The following is a 21,084-nucleotide window of genomic DNA, read 5'->3' as shown; positions in this document are numbered from 1 at the left end:
AATAATAAATACCGTCTTTAAGACGCGCTAAAACCAACCACAATCCCCAAGCCCCCTTGCCCACCCGCCTAATGCGGGCTACAAATCCCCAACAGGCCATGTCATAACCAATGACAAGGCCCCCCCACAGACAGCGCAGCCTTTTCAACCATTGCCTGTAAATCAGCATTAAAAATGTCCAAACCAATGTCTGACCAATGGACTAAATCGTCCCTGAACAGACCAGCAATGAATCCCTCAAGCTCTGTATGCCTAAAAGCAAACCCTGAAAAACTACCTAAAAACCTTGCCATGGCATGATTCACTCTTTACGGATCCTCTCAATATACTTAAACTCCGGCAATGTCAACAACAAACGCGGAATTATTTCTGAAAAAACAAAACCAAAACCGAACTAGGGAACCTATCCCTAACCCTCACCCATCCCAACTTAATTTCCCTTAACAGCGCTAAAGTGCTGCCCTTTCCAACATTGTTACCTCCCAAATGAATGATCAGAATATCAGGTACAGGCCAAATAGCTAGCTTTTGAATCAGCTCTGACATCAGTGAGCCCCAACGCATACCTCGGCGTCCGGCCCAATACATAACGAAAAGTTCATTGTTCAGTCCCAAGAGCTCGGAATAACAATGCTCCGCAGCACGCTGCTTAGCCCAGAAAACAAACGAATGGCCAACTATCCAGACAATCGTTCTCATAGGACCTGCAAAGAGAGAAAAATTAAACAGCCATCTGTCCGGTCGCCACATAACTTAAACATTTCTTTAAAACCATATTAAACTAAAACCTCGATACCGACTGTCCATCTGCATGCATAAGCAGCGAACCTGGAATCAGGGGCCACATCGACAAAAACGTCTGATACGCCTTAACCGGACATAGATCTGCACACTCATTCGCAAACAGCCGAATCCACACCCCTCTCCCGACCTGTCAGTCTTCGTATGTCTCAAGAGAACTTTAATAAAATTCCCGTGATCAGAGACATCTGAACACAGCAGCGGAGAAAGTGATGACCTGGCTAAAGATAAAAACTCCCCCATCCTTAATGCTCCAAAGTAGGCCAACAAAAAGGCGCACTTAAACAACTGCACCTCATAAGCTGACCTACATACGGATGGAAGGGAACGGACTAATTTTCCCAGTGAAACAAATGAAATAGCCGACCGCTTATCTGGAGAACATGCCACAGATTTGTAACCTTTTAGTAACTGCTTAATCTGGAACAGAGCATTAATGGGTAGAAGGTTTTTCCATATCTGAAAGAAAGAAATCCCAGCCAATACCTTAACTACAGGATTATATGACAACTGGGACTGCAATTTCTCACACACATAGCCAATAAAACATTGCACCTCCTGCGTATCATCCAGGAATCCTCTCCTTCCACAAAAGAGCACCCAATCCTTCCATGCCGCCACATAACCGTGCCACGTCCTAGGCGAGACAGACCGTGACAGCATCGAGAAGACTAAATCGCCTGCAGATCCCAAAGGCAGTCCGGACAACTGACTCCTGCAATATCCGCTCCGGGCAACGCTTCCCTGAAGGACTGCATCTGTAAGCAAGATAAAATCCAGCAGTCCCACTAACGCAACTTACACCCTCTTTAATGCGCAATATTATATTAAATTTTAAACATAAGCGGACCAACACACGAATAAGCTGCATTGCCAATTCTGATTTATCAGACACACAATTAAGCGCGATCGCCAACCTTCTGTCATCTGAACAGAAGCAAACCCGCCTGTTGGCTAACTGTTCGCCCCATAACTGCAACCACACTGCAAAAGGAAATAGTTGAACTAGCAATCTATCCTTGATAAACCCGTTACCTCTCCAAGCCGCATGCCAACACCCCGCCGACCAACTCTGCTTATAAATTACACCAAAACCAATTGCCGACGCTGCCACTCCTATGCCGAGCTCATCAGCCTGTACCACTGATTTGAACGCAGACTGACCATTAAAATCAACTAAAATTTTGAGCCAAACTGCCTAATCCTGCTTCAGCCCTGCTGACAGCCGAACATGCGACCATGGCGATTTCAATCCTCTCATCGCCCCGAATACCCGCCGCGATGGGCACCGGCCTAACACAATCACCCTTGCCGCAAAGGCAAGCAGTCCAGCTAGTAGCTGTAAATCTTTCAAAGTTGCCTTCTTTCTGCGCAAAATTTGACTAATTAAAGCCGACAGCCTCAACCCCTTAGCCATGGGAAGTAGAAAAATCATAGCGACAGAATCAACTACTACACCTAAAAATTCCAGACGTTAATATGGAAAAACTGTTTTTTCCACTGCAAGTGGAACTCCGAATTGCTGCATTCTGGACATAAAGCCCTCTAAACCAACTCCCAATCTGAGCTGCCAGCCTTCCCGATGAACAAGAAGTCATCCAGGTAATGCATTACACCAACGCATGGGAACTTTTGCCTTATAACCCACTCCACAAAAGAGGAAAATAATTCAAAATAAAAACACGAAGCCTTAAACCCCCTGGGCAAAGCCATAGCGAAATAAAAACAACCTTCAAATTGAACCCCAAAGAGTTAAACCCGGCCTGGCACACAGGCAACAACCTGAACGCAGATTGAATATCCACCTTGGCCATTAATGCTCCGATCCCAAACTGACGCTACAAAATCAAAGCATTGTCAAACGATGCATATTTTACCGGAAACTCCTCCGCATTCACCTCGTCATTCAGAGAACCACCTTCCGGATAAGACAAGTGGTGTATCATCTGGAAGGAGTTAGGCTCCTTCTTCGGAACCAAATCTAATGGAGAGATACGAACATTTTGAAAAAGAGGTGAAACAAATGGACCTGCAACCCGGCCCTCTTGGACCTCCTTCAAAATCTTCTCTCTCACAACAGCAGGACATTTAGCAACAGAGACCAAATTATTAGTCCATAAACAACCCGGTCCTTTAAACTCTGGTACAAAGAATCCATTCCGAAAACCCTCCTTAACGAGGTTGACCTACCAACGGACAGGGGTACCTCTCTAACCAGGGTAGCATGCTTGCCAGCCTCACTGGAGTCATGGCCCTTGCTGGGAGCGTCACGTGACAGCGATGCAGCTGGAAAGGAGGCAGCCTTTTTAAAACATTTAATGGCCGGGTGTAATCCGTTACCAAAGGAGCATTCATGTTTATATTTGCAATTAAGCAGCCATTTACATTGACCCTCATTAAAAGCAAAACACACCCCCCGGCGCGTGGGCGTGTTGCTCGCCCCCTGCTGCCTGCACAAGATAGGAGGCTTTGCAGGCAACAGAAGGTTTAGCCACAAGCCCACATCCTTCACTCCCCACTTCAAATGTGGATAAATAGCAAGCTTTTGACGGAACATCATGTCATAATTAAACCATGCTGTTCCTCCAAAATCCCTGTATGCTTCCAGGACAATGTCGACATGTTGGAATAAACCAGCCGCACTCACTTGCGACCGTTCCAACAATACTGCAGCGTAAATACAGAACGCCTGAAGCCAGCTGTTAAAATGCTTCGGGCGTCTAATATCCTCCTCTTTCTCCTCCGGTTTTTTATCCGCCTTCACCGATTCCTTTCCCACAGGCAGTAGGGACATCACATCCACAAACTCGCCTTTCCATATCCGTTCCTTAACCGATAGAGGCAGATGGAAACCCAAAGGAGAAATTTCACAAACCAGCGCTTCTGTGAAGCATGAGTGATTCACCCCTGCTGCCCTGTCCAACTCCGGAATCACCGGAATTGTATCCCAGGACATTGCAGGAGCCAAGCACCCCGCTCCAGGTCCGCCTTGACCTGGTGATTTCGGCAGCTGAGACCCCATCTCCTCTGCCTGCGTTATGCGTGACAAACGCAGCAGCCATTCCTCCAGGAGAGGGTTAATCTGCTGGATAGGATTAAGGGGCTGGGAAGGGTTAAGTGGTTGGGCAGAGCTAAGGGGCTGGGAAGGGTTAAGTGGTTGGGCAGAGCTAAGGGGCTGGGAAGGGTTAAGTGGTTGGGCAGAGCTAAGGGGCTGGGAAGGGTTAAGTGGTTGGGCAGAGCTAAGGGGCTGGGAAGGGTTAAATTATGCATAACATTAGCCAACAGTGATGAATTCACCAGCTGGGCAGATTGAACTGGTCTGTAAGAGTTAATATGCTGCCCACTGACCCTCGCCTGGGAAGTTGGCTGGGGAGGCATAGCTGGCTGCCGTGCATGCACTTGCAGCATAGGGTTAACCTGCTTGGAACATACCCCGGACCCTGAAGGACCCATTAACTGATGGGGGCCAAAAGGCAGGGAGGGAACTGTATGCAGGAGAGAACATATGGACCCTAGTGTCTCCCCCTCCCTCCCCCCTGTTCCAGCACTGCCCGCAGCATAAATGCCCCCCCCGGCCCCCAGCGCGCTCACCGTTAGATGTCCCTTCACCGGCACCCTGTTCACGAACGGCACCTGCCTCGGCTCTGCGACACTTCCTGCGCAGCCCTTCTCCTCGCGCTTCTCCTCCTCGGTGGCGTGTAAGCCCTGGTCCTCTTCCTCTGGCGCTTCTGTGATGTCATCTCCCGGGGCCTCTCTTCTCCTTCCGGAGCATACAATCCAGGGTCCACTGTAGCAGACAGCTCAAGCACATCCTGTTCAGCGCCCTCTAGTGCTTCCTGCTCTACATCACCCATGTTAATAACAGGATCCTCTGGTTCTGGCTCCAGAACCCCGGCTGACAAACCGGAGTGCTCACTGATGGCAAAGGCAAGGTCCAGCAGCTGCGTAGCCATTCTTCACCTCCAGCCGACTCCGCTCTGATGACTAACTGCCGCAGTAAGTCCTCCATCCTCACAAAGCGTCTGTATCCAAGCTGCTTTACAGCCAAAGATGCCCGGGACCTCTTTGCTGATTACTTAAATGCCCTCTGTTCACAGCCCCCTCCACTCCCGTTATCCAATCACATAGGTTTCCACCACACCACTCCTGCCCAGCAACGGGCAGAGCTTCCCGCTCTTTTTAGGCCACCAATCAACGCCCGCTGCCAGCTTTACCTCAAAACAGCCTGGCAACGACACCCCGGCCAATCACAGCGGGAGACCATTACCAACTATTACCTGACAGAATGACCTGAGAGCCAAGTTCATTAACCTTTTAATCACCATAGCAGTATACATTATGGTCCCACATAAACCTATTGTATAACACCAGAACGCTCCCAGATCCCATGCGGATCTCCCTCCTGAGCGTCACTCGATCCGTACAATACACCAGAGGGTATCTAATACAATACACCGTAGGGTATCTAATACAATACACCAGAGGGTATCTAATACAATACACCGTAGGGTATCTAATACAATACACCGTAGGGGATCTAATACAATACACCGTAGGGGATCTAATACAATACACCGTAGGGTATCTAATACAATACACCGTAGGGGATCTAATACAATACACCGTAGGGTATCTAATACAATACACCAGAGGGTATCTAATACAATACACCGTAGGGGATCTAATACAATACACCGTAGGGTATCTAATACAATACACCGTAGGGTATCTAATACAATACACCGTAGGGTATCTAATACAATACACCGTAGGGGATCTAATACAATACACCGTAGGGTATCTAATACAATACACCGTAGGGTATCTAATACAATACACCGTAGGGTATCTAATACAATACACCGTAGGGTATCTAATACAATACACCGTAGGGTATCCAATACAATATACCGTAGGGTATCTAATACAATACACCGTAGGGTATCTAATACAATACACCGTAGGTTATCTAATACAATACACCGTAGGGTATCTAATACAATACACCGTAGGGTATCTAATACAATACACCGTAGGGGATCTAATACAATACACCGTAGGGGATCTAATACAATACACCGTAGGGTATCTAATACAATACACCGTAGGGTATCTAATACAATACACCGTAGGGTATCTAATACAATACACCGTAGGGTATCTAATAAAATACACCGTAGGGTATCTAATACAATACACCGTAGGGTATCTAATACAATACACCGTAGGGTATCTAATACACTACACCGTAGGGTATCTAATACACTACACCGTAGGGTATCTAATACAATACACCGTAGGGTATCTAATACAATACACCGTAGGGTATCTATTACAATACACCGTAGGGGATCTAATACAATACACCGTAGGGTATCTAATGCACTACACCGTAGGGTATCTAATACAATACACCGTAGGGGATCTAATACAATACACCGTAGGGTATCTAATACAATACACCGTAGGGGATCTAATACAATACACCGTAGGGGATCTAATACAATACACCGTAGGGTATCTAATACAATACACCGTAGGGGATCTAATACAATACACCGTAGGGTATCTAATACAATACACCAGAGGGTATCTAATACAATACACCGTAGGGGATCTAATACAATACACCGTAGGGTATCTAATACAATACACCGTAGGGTATCTAATACAATACACCGTAGGGTATCTAATACAATACACCGTAGGGTATCCAATACAATATACCGTAGGGTATCTAATACAATACACCGTAGGGGATCTAATACAATACACCGTAGGTTATCTAATACAATACACCGTAGGGTATCTAATACAATACACCGTAGGGTATCTAATACAATACACCGTAGGGGATCTAATACAATACACCGTAGGGGATCTAATACAATACACCGTAGGGTATCTAATACAATACACCGTAGGGGATCTAATACAATACACCGTAGGGTATCTAATACAATACACCGTAGGGGATCTAATACAATACACCGTAGGGTATCTAATACAATACACCAGAGGGTATCTAATACAATACACCGTAGGGTATCTAATACAATACACCGTAGGGTATCTAATACAATACACCGTAGGGTATCTAATACAATACACCGTAGGGTATCTAATACAATACACCGTAGGGTATCCAATACAATACACCGTAGGGTATCCAATACAATATACCGTAGGGTATCCAATACAATGCACCGTAGGGTATCTAATACAATACACCGTAGGGTATCTAATACAATACACCGTAGGGTATCTAATACAATACACCGTAGGGTATCTAATACAATACACCGTAGGGTATCTAATAAAATACACCGTAGGGTATCTAATACAATACACCGTAGGGTATCTAATACAATACACCGTAGGGTATCTAATACACTACACCGTAGGGTATCTAATACACTACACCGTAGGGTATCTAATACAATACACCGTAGGGTATCTAATACAATACACCGTAGGGTATCTATTACAATACACCGTAGGGGATCTAATACAATACACCGTAGGGTATCTAATGCACTACACCGTAGGGTATCCAATACAATACACCGTAGGGTATCTAATACAATACACCGTAGGGTATCTAATACAATACACCGTAGGATATCTAATACAATACACCGTAGGATATCTAATACAATACACCAGAGGGTATCTAATACAATACACCGTAGGGTATCTAATACAATACACCGTAGGATATCTAATGCAATACACCGTAGGGTATCTAATACAATACACCGTAGGATATCTAATACAATACACCAGAGGGTATCTAATACAATACACCGTAGGTGATCTAATACAATACACCGTAGGGTATCTAATACACTACACCGTAGGATATCTAATACAATACACCGTAGGGTATCTAATACAATACACCGTAGGGTATCTAATACAATACACCGTAGGGTATATAATACAATACACCGTAGGGGATCTAATACAATACACCGTAGGGTATCTAATACAATACACCGTAGGCTATCTAATACAATACACCGTAGGGGATCTAATACAATACACCGTAGAGGATCTAATACAATACACCGTAGGGTATCTAATACAATACACCGTAGGGTATCTAATACACTACACCGTAGGGTATCTAATACAATACACCGTAGGGTATCTAATACAATACACCGTAGGGTATCTAATACAATACACCGTAGGGTATCTAATACACTACACCGTAGGGTATCTAATACAATACACCGTAGGGTATCTAATAAAATACACCGTAGGGTATCTAATACAATACACCGTAGGGTATCTAATACAATACACCGTAGGGTATCTAATACACTACACCGTAGGGTATCTAATACAATACACCGTAGGGTATCTAATACAATACACCGTAGGGTATCTAATACAATACACCGTAGGGGATCTAATACAATACACCGTAGGGTATCTAATGCAATACACCGTAGGGTATCTAATACAATACACCGTAGGATATCTAATGCAATACACCGTAGGGTATCTAATACAATACACCGTAGGATATCTAATACAATACACCAGAGGGTATCTAATACAATACACCAGAGGGTATCTAATACAATACACCGTAGGTGATCTAATACAATACACCGTAGGGTATCTAATACACTACACCGTAGGGTATCTAATACAATACACCGTAGGGTATCTAATACAATACACCGTAGGGCATCTAATACAATACACCGTAGGGTATCTAATACAATACACCGTAGGGTATCTAATACACTACACCGTAGGGGATCTAATACAAGACACCGTAGGGTATCTAATACAATACACCGTAGGGTATCTATTACAATACACCGTAGGATATCTAATACAATACACCAGAGGGTATCTAATACAATACACCAGAGGGTATCTAATACAATACACCGTAGGTGATCTAATACAATACACCGTAGGGTATCTAATACAATACACCGTAGGGTATCTAATACAATACACCGTAGGGTATCTAATACAATACACCGTAGGGCATCTAATACAATACACCGTAGGGTATCTAATACAATACACCGTAGGGTATCTAATACACTACACCGTAGGGGATCTAATACAAGACACCGTAGGGTATCTAATACAATACACCGTAGGGTATCTATTACAATACACCGTAGGGTATCTATTACAATACACCGTAGGGTATCTAATACAATACACCAGAGGGGATCTAATACAATACACTGTAGGGTATCTAATACAATACACCAGAGGGTATCTAATACAATACACCAGAGGGTATCTAATACAATACACCAGAGGGTATCTAATACAATACACCGTAGGGTATCTAATACAATACACCGTAGGGGATCTAATACAATACACCGTAGGGGATCTAATACAATACACCATAGGGTATCTAATACAATACACCATAGGGTATCTAATACAATACACCGTAGGGTATCTAATACAATACACCAGAGGGGATCTAATACAATACACCGTAGGGTATCTAATACAATACACCGTAGGGGATCTAATACAATACACCGTAGGGTATCTAATACAATACACCGTAGGGTATCTAATACAATACACCGTAGGTTATCTAATACAATACACCGTAGGATATCTAATACAATACACCAGAGGGTATCTAATACAATACACCAGAGGGTATCTAATACAATACACCGTAGGTGATCTAATACAATACACCGTAGGGTATCTAATACACTACACCGTAGGGTATCTAATACAATACACCGTAGGGTATCTAATACAATACACCGTAGGGCATCTAATACAATACACCGTAGGGTATCTAATACAATACACCGTAGGGTATCTAATACACTACACCGTAGGGGATCTAATACAAGACACCGTAGGGTATCTAATACAATACACCGTAGGGTATCTATTACAATACACCGTAGGATATCTAATACAATACACCAGAGGGTATCTAATACAATACACCAGAGGGTATCTAATACAATACACCGTAGGTGATCTAATACAATACACCGTAGGGTATCTAATACAATACACCGTAGGGTATCTAATACAATACACCGTAGGGTATCTAATACAATACACCGTAGGGCATCTAATACAATACACCGTAGGGTATCTAATACAATACACCGTAGGGTATCTAATACACTACACCGTAGGGGATCTAATACAAGACACCGTAGGGTATCTAATACAATACACCGTAGGGTATCTATTACAATACACCGTAGGGTATCTATTACAATACACCGTAGGGTATCTAATACAATACACCAGAGGGGATCTAATACAATACACTGTAGGGTATCTAATACAATACACCAGAGGGTATCTAATACAATACACCAGAGGGTATCTAATACAATACACCAGAGGGTATCTAATACAATACACCGTAGGGTATCTAATACAATACACCGTAGGGGATCTAATACAATACACCGTAGGGGATCTAATACAATACACCATAGGGTATCTAATACAATACACCATAGGGTATCTAATACAATACACCGTAGGGTATCTAATACAATACACCAGAGGGGATCTAATACAATACACCGTAGGGTATCTAATACAATACACCGTAGGGGATCTAATACAATACACCGTAGGGTATCTAATACAATACACCGTAGGGTATCTAATACAATACACCGTAGGTTATCTAATACAATACACCGTAGGGTATCTAATACAATACACCGTAGGGTATCTAATACAATACACCGTAGGGTATCTAATACAATACACCGTAGGGTATCTAATACAATGCACCGTAGGGTATCCAATTCAATACACCGTAGGGTATCCAATACAATACACCGTAGGGTATCTAATACAATACACCGTAGGGTATCTAATACAATACACCATAGGGTATCTAATACAATACACCGTAGGTTATCTAATACAATACACCGTAGGGTATCTAATACACTACACCGTAGGGTATCTAATACAATGCACCGTAGGGTATCCAATACAATACACCGTAGGGTATCTAATACAATACACCGTAGGGTATCTAATACAATACACCGTAGGGTATCTAATACAATACACCGTAGGGTATCTAATACAATACACCGTAGGGTATCTAATACAATACACCGTAGGGGATCTAATACAATACACCGTAGGGTATCTAATACAATACACCGTAGGTTATCTAATACAATACACCGTAGGGTATCTAATACACTACACCGTAGGGTATCTAATACAATGCACCGTAGGGTATCCAATACAATACACCGTAGGGTATCTAATACAATACACCGTAGGGTATCTAATACAATACACCGTAGGGTATCTAATACAATACACCATAGGGTATCTAATACAATACACCATAGGGTATCTAATACAATACACCGTAGGGTATCTAATACAATACACCGTAGGGTATCTAATACAATACACCATAGGGTATCTAATACAATACACCGTAGGTTATCTAATACAATACACCGTAGGGTATCTAATACACTACACCGTAGGGTATCTAATACAATGCACCGTAGGTTATCTAATACAATACACCGTAGGGTATCTAATACACTACACCGTAGGGTATCTAATACAATGCACCGTAGGGTATCCAATACAATACACCGTAGGGTATCTAATACAATACACCGTAGGGTATCTAATACAATACACCGTAGGGTATCTAATACAATACACCGTAGGTTATCTAATACAATACACCGTAGGGTATCTAATACACTACACCGTAGGGTATCTAATACAATGCACCGTAGGGTATCCAATACAATACACCGTAGGGTATCTAATACAATACACCGTAGGGTATCTAATACAATACACCGTAGGGTATCTAATACAATACACCATAGGGTATCTAATACAATACACCATAGGGTATCTAATACAATACACCGTAGGGTATCTAATACAATACACCGTAGGGTATCTAATACAATACACCATAGGGTATCTAATACAATACACCGTAGGTTATCTAATACAATACACCGTAGGGTATCTAATACACTACACCGTAGGGTATCTAATACACTACACCGTAGGGTATCTAATACAATACACCGTAGGGTATCTAATACAATACACCGTAGGTTATCTAATACAATACACTGTAGGGTATCTAATACACTACACCGTAGGGTATCTAATACAATACACCGTAGGGTATCCAATACAATACACCGTAGGGTATCTAATACAATACACCGTAGGGTATCTAATACAATACACCGTAGGGTATCTAATACAATACACCATAGGGTATCTAATACAATACACCATAGGGTATCTATTGCCCTCTGGGGGTAATGTAAAACATAATGTGAAAACCGGTACTTGTCCAGCAAGTTATGGGAGGGGTATAAAAAAAAGACAGACAAACTGAAGCAAGTTCAGAGAAGAGTTACCAAGAGGGTGAGCGGTCTGCAAATCATGTCCTATGAGGAACGGGTAAAGGATCTGGGAATGTTTAGCAGAAGAGAAGGCTGAGAGGAGACTTAAAGGGGTTGTCCCGCGCCGAAACGGGTTTTTTTTTTTTTTTTAACCCCCCCCGTTCGGCGCGAGACAACCCCGATGCAGGGGTTAAAAAAACAAACCGCTCAGCGCTTACCTGAATCCCGGCGGTCCGGCGTCTTCATACTTACCTGCTGAAGATGGCCGCCGGTGTCTGCTCCCTCCGTGGACCGCAGCTCTTCTGTGCGGTCCATTGCCGATTCCAGCCTCCTGATTGGCTGGAATCGGCACGTGACGGGGCGGAGCTACACGGAGCCGGCATTCTGCACGAGCGGCTCCATTGAAGAGAGCAGAAGACCCGGACTGCGCAAGCGCGGCTAATTTGGCCATCAGAGGCCGAAAATTAGTCGGCTCCATGGGAACGAGGACGCCAGCAACGGAGCAGGTAAGTAAAAAACTTTTGATAACTTCTTTATGGCTCATAATTAATGCACAATGTACATTACAAAGTGCATTAATATGGCCATACAGAAGTGTATAGACCCACTTGCTGCCGCGGGACAACCCCTTTAATAGCGGTCTACAAATATCTGAAGGGCCGTCACACTGCAGAGGGATCAGCCCTATTCTCATCTGTACAAGACTAGAAGCAATGGGATGAAACTGAAAGGAAGGAGACACAGTGTCAGGACTCTGGATTCGGGAAACTAGAGGTCCCTGAAAATACCCGCAATCCCTGCTCTTACGTACTTGCCCCCCTGGGCTAAGCCCCAGGGCAACAACTGGGCGATGGTCCCTACACTGACTAGGGAAGAGGAACACCGGGACTAACGAACAGACAGACACTGGAATAAACAACAGCAAGGAGAGTCAGACTATCCGGGTCGGCAACGAGGGGGTACACGGTACAAGAGGGTCAGGCAAAAGGCAACGTCAGGTCCAAAAACAGAGAGTCAGGAGTCCCAACAAGAAGTATGCTGGTGTAGCAGGAAAACCAAACTAACACTGGTAAGGGAAACGCACAGACAGGGTTTAAATACTGTCAGAGCTCCCGCCCCAGCAGCTGATTAGGGTTGGAGGTGGGGAGTCTGACAGCAACTGAGAACACCCAGCCACGCTGGGGAACCTTCCCCCATTCCTGCAGGAGGCAGCGACCGAAAAGCATGCCGGGTTGCCTTAGCACCAAGGACACGGCGTGGGGCGGTACCCACCGCATCCCTAGCAACCCGGCGGTGAGGAGGAGCGGTGCTCCCCTGTGCCGCACGGCAGCCACCTGGGTGACAGGACCGGCGGTGAGGATATGGAGGACCCGCGAGCCGCCGGTCCTGACATTACCTCCCCCCCTTCTACAGGGGGCCCCCAGACCACCACAGTCTGGAGCGGGCTTAAGGGGAAACACCCTGTGGAACCATTGAACCAACTATGGTGCATGCACATCCCGAGTGGGAATCCAAGTACGGTCCTCAGGGCCAAAACCCCTCCAGTGCACCAAGTATTGTAGAACGCCTCTGACACGCCGGGCATCAATCAAGTGCTCTACCTCACACTCCAGTTCCCCCTGTACAAGAGCAGGAGAGGGCAGGTTCTGGGCGGGCAAAACTGGGCTTACATATTTTTTCAGCAACCCTTTGTGAAAGACATCAGAATCTTCCAAGACCGCGGAAGAGACAGTCTATACACCACTGGGTTCACCACCTTAGAGATGCTGGCAGAACGAACAAAGCGGGAAGCCAGCTTAAGTTTCAAGTTTTTTGAGGCAAGTAAAAACTGTTCCCCAACCACAAAGGGTGCCAAGATCATGCGTCTTTTGTTAGCCTGACTGAGAAGTCTTCCCTGAGAACCCTGAAGGTTCTTACGAACATGGGTCCAAACTGTGCACAGTTCATCGATAGCAGAATCCACAGATAGCCTGTCAGAAACTGAAGGAGCAGGAAAAGAAAATCGGGGATGGAACCCATAATTACAGAGAAACAGCGAGACCTGAGATGCCGAATTTACATGAATGCTTATGGCCAACTCGGCGAGAGGTAAAAAATTAACCCATTGATACTGATTATCAGAAACAAACAGTCGTAGGTATTGAATCAATTCTTGATTCATTCTCTCGGTTTGTCCGTTTGACAAAATGTGACATCATAAAGAACCAATCCACAATGACCCAAATGATGATGGCAAAACGATTTATGAAGTCCATGGACAGATGTGACCAAGGCCTGCACAGAATGGGTAAGGGAAGAAGAGGCCCCTCAGGACATCTGGCATTCTTCCCCCTAGTGCACATCGGACAAGCAGTGATAAATGTCCGAACGTCCCTAGCCATATGCGGCCACCGATATATTCTGGAAAGTAGTTCATGAGTTCCCCAGATACCAGGATGACCAGCTAGGACTGAGGCATGCATCTCCTCTAACACTTTTAACCTCAACAGCAGAGGAACAAACAATTTGCCTTCCAGAAGGGCTTCAGGGGCAGAGTGCTGTGCAGCATGAATCAGAGGTGCGAGGTCAGAGGAGACAGTGGCGAGAACCACTCCAGGGGGGAGGATAGTCTCAGGCTCAGACTCAGGTGGTTCCGGAGTGCCAAACTCCTAGATAAGGCATCAGCCCTCACATTCTTCGAGCCAGGTCGATAGGTAATTAGAAAACTAAAGCGTGAAAAGAATAGGGCCCAATGGGCTTGTCACGCATTCAACTTCTTAGTTGAATCTAAATAAATAAGGTTCTTATGGTCTGTGAGTACCGTGATCTGATGGCGTGCCCCTTCCAAAAAATGCCTCCACTCTTCAAAAGCCCACTTAATAGCAATTAACTCCCAATTGCCAATATCGTAGTGCCATTCCGTAGAGGAAAACCTTCTAGAAAAATAGGCACATGGGGGGGCGTGGCCTGGACCATGAGGAGCTAAGTCGCACACAACAGGAGCTCCGTCCTTCCCACGCCAAAATTAACTAAAAAAGGCATCCAGACCTTCCAGCAATAGCCCAAAAGCAGAAATGGGCAAGAAGAAGAGAGGAGAGAGCACGCCAGGAGGCAGAGAAGAAGACGCGGGACCGCTGGATCGCTTCATCACGACCGCCGGTGAGCGCCGCAAGCAGCAGGAGGACAAAGGCGGGAAGCAACCTCCGGCGACACAGACGGAGGAGAGAAAAGGGAGAAGACGCCGGCCAGCGGAGGACGAAGACTCCGGTCGGAGCGACAACTCCCCGATCCAGCCGCAAAGGGGAGCACCGCACACAAGCCCGCCACCACCTGCAGCCCAGCCGAGTGGAATGGCGCCGGAGGAAAGCGCGCGACCGCGCGAACACCGCGAACCGCCGGACACCCGCCGCGAGCCGATGGAGAGCCCCAGCTGCCCCCCGACACCAGACAACAGGTACTCACCATCTCCGGCGGCTGCAGAACACCCGAGGCCGGAGCCGCAAAGCAGAGAGGCCCCACCGGAAGTGCGCGCACGGCCGCCATCTTCCCCAACCCCGAGACCGGAAGTGGGGAGAGATCGGGACGCGGCGGCCGGGAGGACGGCGGAGAGCAGCGCAGACACCCGGGGAGCCACAGAAGAACGCGCAGGTACAGGGGCGGGGAACCACATTAACCCCTTAACCCCCACTGAGAAAAAACAGATACCCACAGGGGGCAGGGGCGCTGAGGGGCAGAAGAAGGGGCAAGCAGATGCTATTAAACAGGCATATAAGCCCCTGGAGCTCCCCCAGGAAAGTGAGGAGGAGGGGGCAGATCCCCCAGGATCACCACCAAGGCCCCAAGGAAATAAGGGGAAAGAACTCCCCATAGACCCCAGAGACTCAGATTGGTGGGCCCCCCCACCAAAAGATCATGAAAGGGGAGCGCACACGAGACAAGGGGCAAGGAGGAAAGAGGTGCCATACACACCTGCGCTCCAGATAAGGGGCAACAGCAATGAGCACACTGAGCGGCATATCCCCGCAACTGCAATCTCAGCCCAGCAAGACACACCAAGGCCAGGAAAGCGTAGCATGAGCACAAAATCGCACCAACCCCAGGGCGACACCAGCAACCAGATACAGTCATCCGAATCAGACTCGGACGATTGGAATTGGAAGGAACACCTCCGATCCATTCCTACTAAAAGGGACTTAGACAACCTCTTTGCCCAGTTTGCCTCATCCCAAAAATCCGCGCTACAGTCCCTACAAAGAGAAATCCACCAGATGGGACAACGTCTCATGGAAACAGAAGAGACACAAGAACAAGTATTCCACCGAATAGACGAGCATCATGACATCTTATGTGAACACGCGAGCCAAATCGCCGAGTTAGCAACCCAATTAGATGACATAGAAAATCGCCATAGGCGAAACAACTTGAGAATACGGGGACTAAGTGAGGAAGTCGAGAACAAACATCTAGAGGCCTGGGCGCAGAAATGCTTCGGCGATCTCCTGAACAGAAACCCGAACAACCCAATCGAAGTAGATAGGATCCACAGGGCGCTGGGCCCTAGATCAATAGATCCTGCGAGACCACGAGACGTGGTGTGTAGGATCCATTTCTACAAGGAAAAAGAGGAGATCCTACGCCTGATCAGATCCAAAGGTCCGATAAAATTTGGCGACAGGAACCTACTTATACTACCAGATTTATCCAGAAGAACGCTCCAGCAACGCCGAGCATTGAGACCCCTATTGACAATCCTCAAAGAAAAAGAAATTCCATACAGATGGGGATACCCATTCCAGCTGATAGCAGGCACCGGGCAAGAGACAGTTATATTTAGATCACTAGGCGACTTACCCAAGTTCCTTACAACATTGAAACTTCCGATGGTTTCGCTACCAGAATGGCAGAGAACAAGCGCACCGACTCCACAACCCCCTCGAGACCAGTGGCAAGTAGCTACCTCCAAACGTAAACAGCCACATAAGGACGATAGGGTTCGCCCACCAAGAGAACATCCCAAGTGAGTCTGGCGTGACTAAAACCTGCATGAAGCCTTACTGAACCCTGAACGACATCAGCAGAAGAGAGGACCCGACGAACCCATCATACAGAAGCACCGCCCTCAACGACAAGTCCAAAAACCAGAGAGAAAGTTTCGGCCCGAAACGCACAAAGACCGCGGAAAGAACTATTAAAACTACCATACAGAGGCCGACTAACCACACCCCCGGAAAGGACATAATATCACAACGGACCTCCAAGCAAGATCTCAGACACCCAATTATTCTTCCACATGTTGAACCTCTTTGTTGCAATCTGTCTGCTCTCCTCTCCCTTCATCTCAAAATGCGCCCCTCCTAGGCGCAAGAGAAAAAGGGGACTTCTCTGGGCTCTCCCAAATAACGACAAACTCCTCTCACCTGCTCTAACATTCATACATGCACTCAATCACATCCCTCTGATTACTATACCTCTTCCTGCTTACTATACCTATCCGTCCCTCTCATTCTTCTCTCGTAAAGGTCTGGATGCCCACCATAATGTTTCACAACAGATGTGGGGTGGGGAGGCACGGCTCGTGGACTTGACTCACCCAGCCTCCCTCCCACTAGGGACCGCAGCATCACGTTGCTGCATAGACGTCAGCCGTCTATTAGTTCTAGAAGGTTTACCACATCGGACTACGATATTAATAATTGTTTCGTTATCAATGTTCATTTGTGGTTTTAAGTTTCCCCCCCTCCCCGCCCTGATCCACCCTTATGTTTGGCCCCTACCCCCCCCCCCCAGCTCCAGGTGACACCCTTGGGTAAGACACAGGGCCAAGATGCCCACACAATATGGTCAACCCACAGCATACTCCAATGGCTAATCTAACAATATGCTCCTTCAACGCAAAGGGCCTTAATTGTCCCAACAAGCGCAACCAGGTGCTGTACAGGCTCCACAGGAAAAGGGTGCTGATAGTAATGCTCCAAGAAACACATTTCCCGCGTACCGGTGCGCCGGACTGCAGTAGAAACAAATATTATACTAAATGGTTTCACTCCACTCACCCTGAAAACAAAACCTGTGGGGTCTCTATAGCCCTGCACAAGTCATTGGCCCCAGAGGTGCTGGCACAGAAGTCAGATGAAGACGAACGGTACATATTCATAAAGATACTTATTGCTAACAAAATTTTCACAATTGCCAATATGTATTTTCCCAACCAAGGACAGGTGGGGTTCGCCTCCAGGGCTCTTCGGGGACTTTCAGACTTTGCAGAGGGGACTCCGATCGTGTTAGGAGGTGACTTCAACATGTGCATGGAGCCCCGACTGGATTCCTCCACGGGACGTTCAGCACTAACCAAAGCTGCCATCCGCAAAGTACAAAAGACACTCGTGAGTATGGATCTGATCGACCTATGGCGCATCCTCCACCCGGGTAAGCGAGACTATAGTTTTCACTCCACAGCACACAACTCGTATAGTAGGATTGACTATGTATTCATTTCACATGGTTTGCTCGACGGGGCCCCTAGGTGCTCTATGGACATATTTCTATGGTCCGACCACTCTCCGATATATGCGTCCCTGGGCTCGGGGGACAACACGGGGGGAACACGTACATGGTGTCTTAATGAGAACTTACTCAAGGACACCGCATGCTTGCACGACATTAAGAAGACGATAGAAAACTTTAAAAAAGATCACGAGTCAGACCCCACGAGCGCCCCAATAAAATGGGAAACCCTTAAATGTGTGTTGAGAGGAGTTTTCATCTCACACAGTGCGAGGATCAAAAAAGACCACACCGCGCGCCTCACCCAATTAATACAAGAACTAAACTCAAAAGAAACCTCCAATAAAGCAGCCTCTTCCACTATCCTCCAAGCGGAGATATCGGAACTCCGGCATAAAATACTAGATATCCTAGACCAAAAAGCTCTCTGCAGAAGAGACAAATTGCAAGCCGGATACTACGAATATGGCGATAAGAGCGGTAGTTGGCTCGCCAGAGCATTACATCCAAGGGCGACCCACCCGCACATACACTCTATTAACTCCTCAGGGGGCGGGCGGGTTCACTCCCCACAGGAAATATTGGAGGAATTTAGACTATTTTACTCCAAATTATATAACATACGTGAGCCGGGGACCGAGACAGAAACTCAGCACACACAAAAAATAGCGGAATATCTGGACCTCTACGCCCCCGGGTCCCTCCCACCGGAGGAATCCGGGGGACTAGAAAGAGATTTTGAATCAGAGGAGTTCAGGCGGGTACTCTCAGAAATTAAAGCAGGGAAGAGCCCGGGCCCGGACGGGTTCCCCCAGAGATTTTATAAAATATGCGGAGACCTGATTATAGATATGATGCTCCAAGCATTTAACGAGGTATCCGGGGGCTGTCCCTTCCCACCCCAGGCCCTCCAGGCACACATAGTTCTGATACCCAAACCAGGAAAGGACCCCCTGTTGTGCGGCAGCTACCGACCAATCTCACTTATCAACTGTGATCTAAAAATTTTTTCCAAAATGATAGCTAATAGATTGAATCCTGCAGTCCCCCGGATTATTCACGGGGACCAAGTGGGTTTCGTCTTGGGGAGAGAAGCAAGAGATAACTCCATAAAGACCCTGGTCCTGATCGATCGGGCTAGAAAGGAGGGGACACCATTATGTCTGCTGTCTGTGGACGCCGAAAAAGCGTTCGACAGAATCAGCTGGAAATTCCTAGAAGCAACCCTCCGGAAGGTGGGACTTGGCCCCAGAGCAATAGCATGGATAATGGCCCTCTACCATCGCCCCTCGGCACAGGTCAGGGTCAACGGCAAGCTGTCAGCCCCATTTGAGGTCGGGAATGGCACGCGACAGGGGTGTCCCCTGTCCCCCACCCTATATATTCTGGTTATGGAGGCACTTGCAAACGCCATCAGGAATAATCCATCAATACGCGGAATACGGAGCGGAAAGGAGGAACATAAACTATCACTATATGCGGACGACCTCCTGCTGTATGTCACTGAACCCCGTATAGGCTTCCCCAATATCATGCAAGAGTTTGCCACCTTTGGTAAGCTCAGCAACTATAAAGTAAATGTCCAAAAGTCGGTAGTTTTGAATATTACGATCCCACAACAAGAGGCTGGGAACATAGCCACAGCTCTCCCGTTCCAGTGGGGACGAGACTCAATTAAATATCTAGGGATCCAGATCCCACCCGACCCAACTCAACTATACGAATTAAATTACAAGCCCCTGTTATCAACTCTGAAAAGAGACCTGGAGGGATGGGCAGGAGGGTCACTGTCATGGTTCGGTAGGATGAATGCAGTCAAGATGGATGTCCTCCCACGGCTCCTATACATATTCCAAACCGCACCATGCAACCCCCCGAAAACCTTCTTCGACAGATTGAGAAGTCATATACTTCGCTTTATATGGAGGGGAGGATCTAAAAGGCTTAGCTACAAAAGCCTAACCAAACCAAAGTCCAAAGGGGGGGTAGGCCTCCCTGACATATATCTCTACCATAAAGCCACAATCGGTACCCTAATATTAGATTTATACCACCACAGGTCAGATAAATTATGGGTGCAAATAGAAGAAGAGAACAACACCCTCTTACCAAAGGGGGCATTCTGGATCCCGAAAGGGGTTAAAGGGGAAAAAGTGGGAACCTCGGCCCTGATGGTCACTCTCCTGGGGGCATGGAGGGGAGGGTGCCGAACATCCATCCCGGGTGCCCTCACCCCATTAGTAGGAAACCCGCAGATCCCGGCAACCCTGGACACTCGTAGTCTGGGATTCCTGCCCTCTGGAGCGGAGGCAAGGGTGGGAGAGGTACTAGACGCCCAGGGCCTCCGCGACAGGGCGAGCTTACAGGGGAATGGGGGGACTCCCCCGGGCTC

At 46.6% G+C, this 21,084-nt stretch overlaps 2 protein-coding genes across 4 annotated transcripts in view; both read right to left on the bottom strand.

Moving 5' to 3' along the window:
• LOC136572297 (uncharacterized) overlaps positions 1–1,499 on the bottom strand; it is a 35,018-nt gene extending 33,519 nt beyond the window's left edge. Inside the window, exon 1 of the mRNA XM_066572759.1 lies at positions 480–1,499. Coding sequence (XP_066428856.1) covers positions 480–750 — 271 coding nt within the window. The 5' untranslated portion in view covers positions 751–1,499. The remainder of the gene's footprint in view (positions 1–479) is intronic.
• LOC136572292 (zinc finger protein 850-like) overlaps positions 1–21,084 on the bottom strand; it is a 722,303-nt gene that overhangs the window by 425,420 nt on the left and 275,799 nt on the right. The gene's annotated exons all lie outside the window — the stretch shown is intronic.

Source organism: Eleutherodactylus coqui, chromosome 7 (genome assembly GCF_035609145.1).
Source record: "Eleutherodactylus coqui strain aEleCoq1 chromosome 7, aEleCoq1.hap1, whole genome shotgun sequence".
Classification (NCBI taxonomy): Eukaryota; Metazoa; Chordata; class Amphibia; order Anura; family Eleutherodactylidae; genus Eleutherodactylus; species Eleutherodactylus coqui.
The sequence above is the reverse complement of the archived record's forward strand: the minus strand, read 5'-3'. Positions and strand labels throughout refer to the sequence as shown.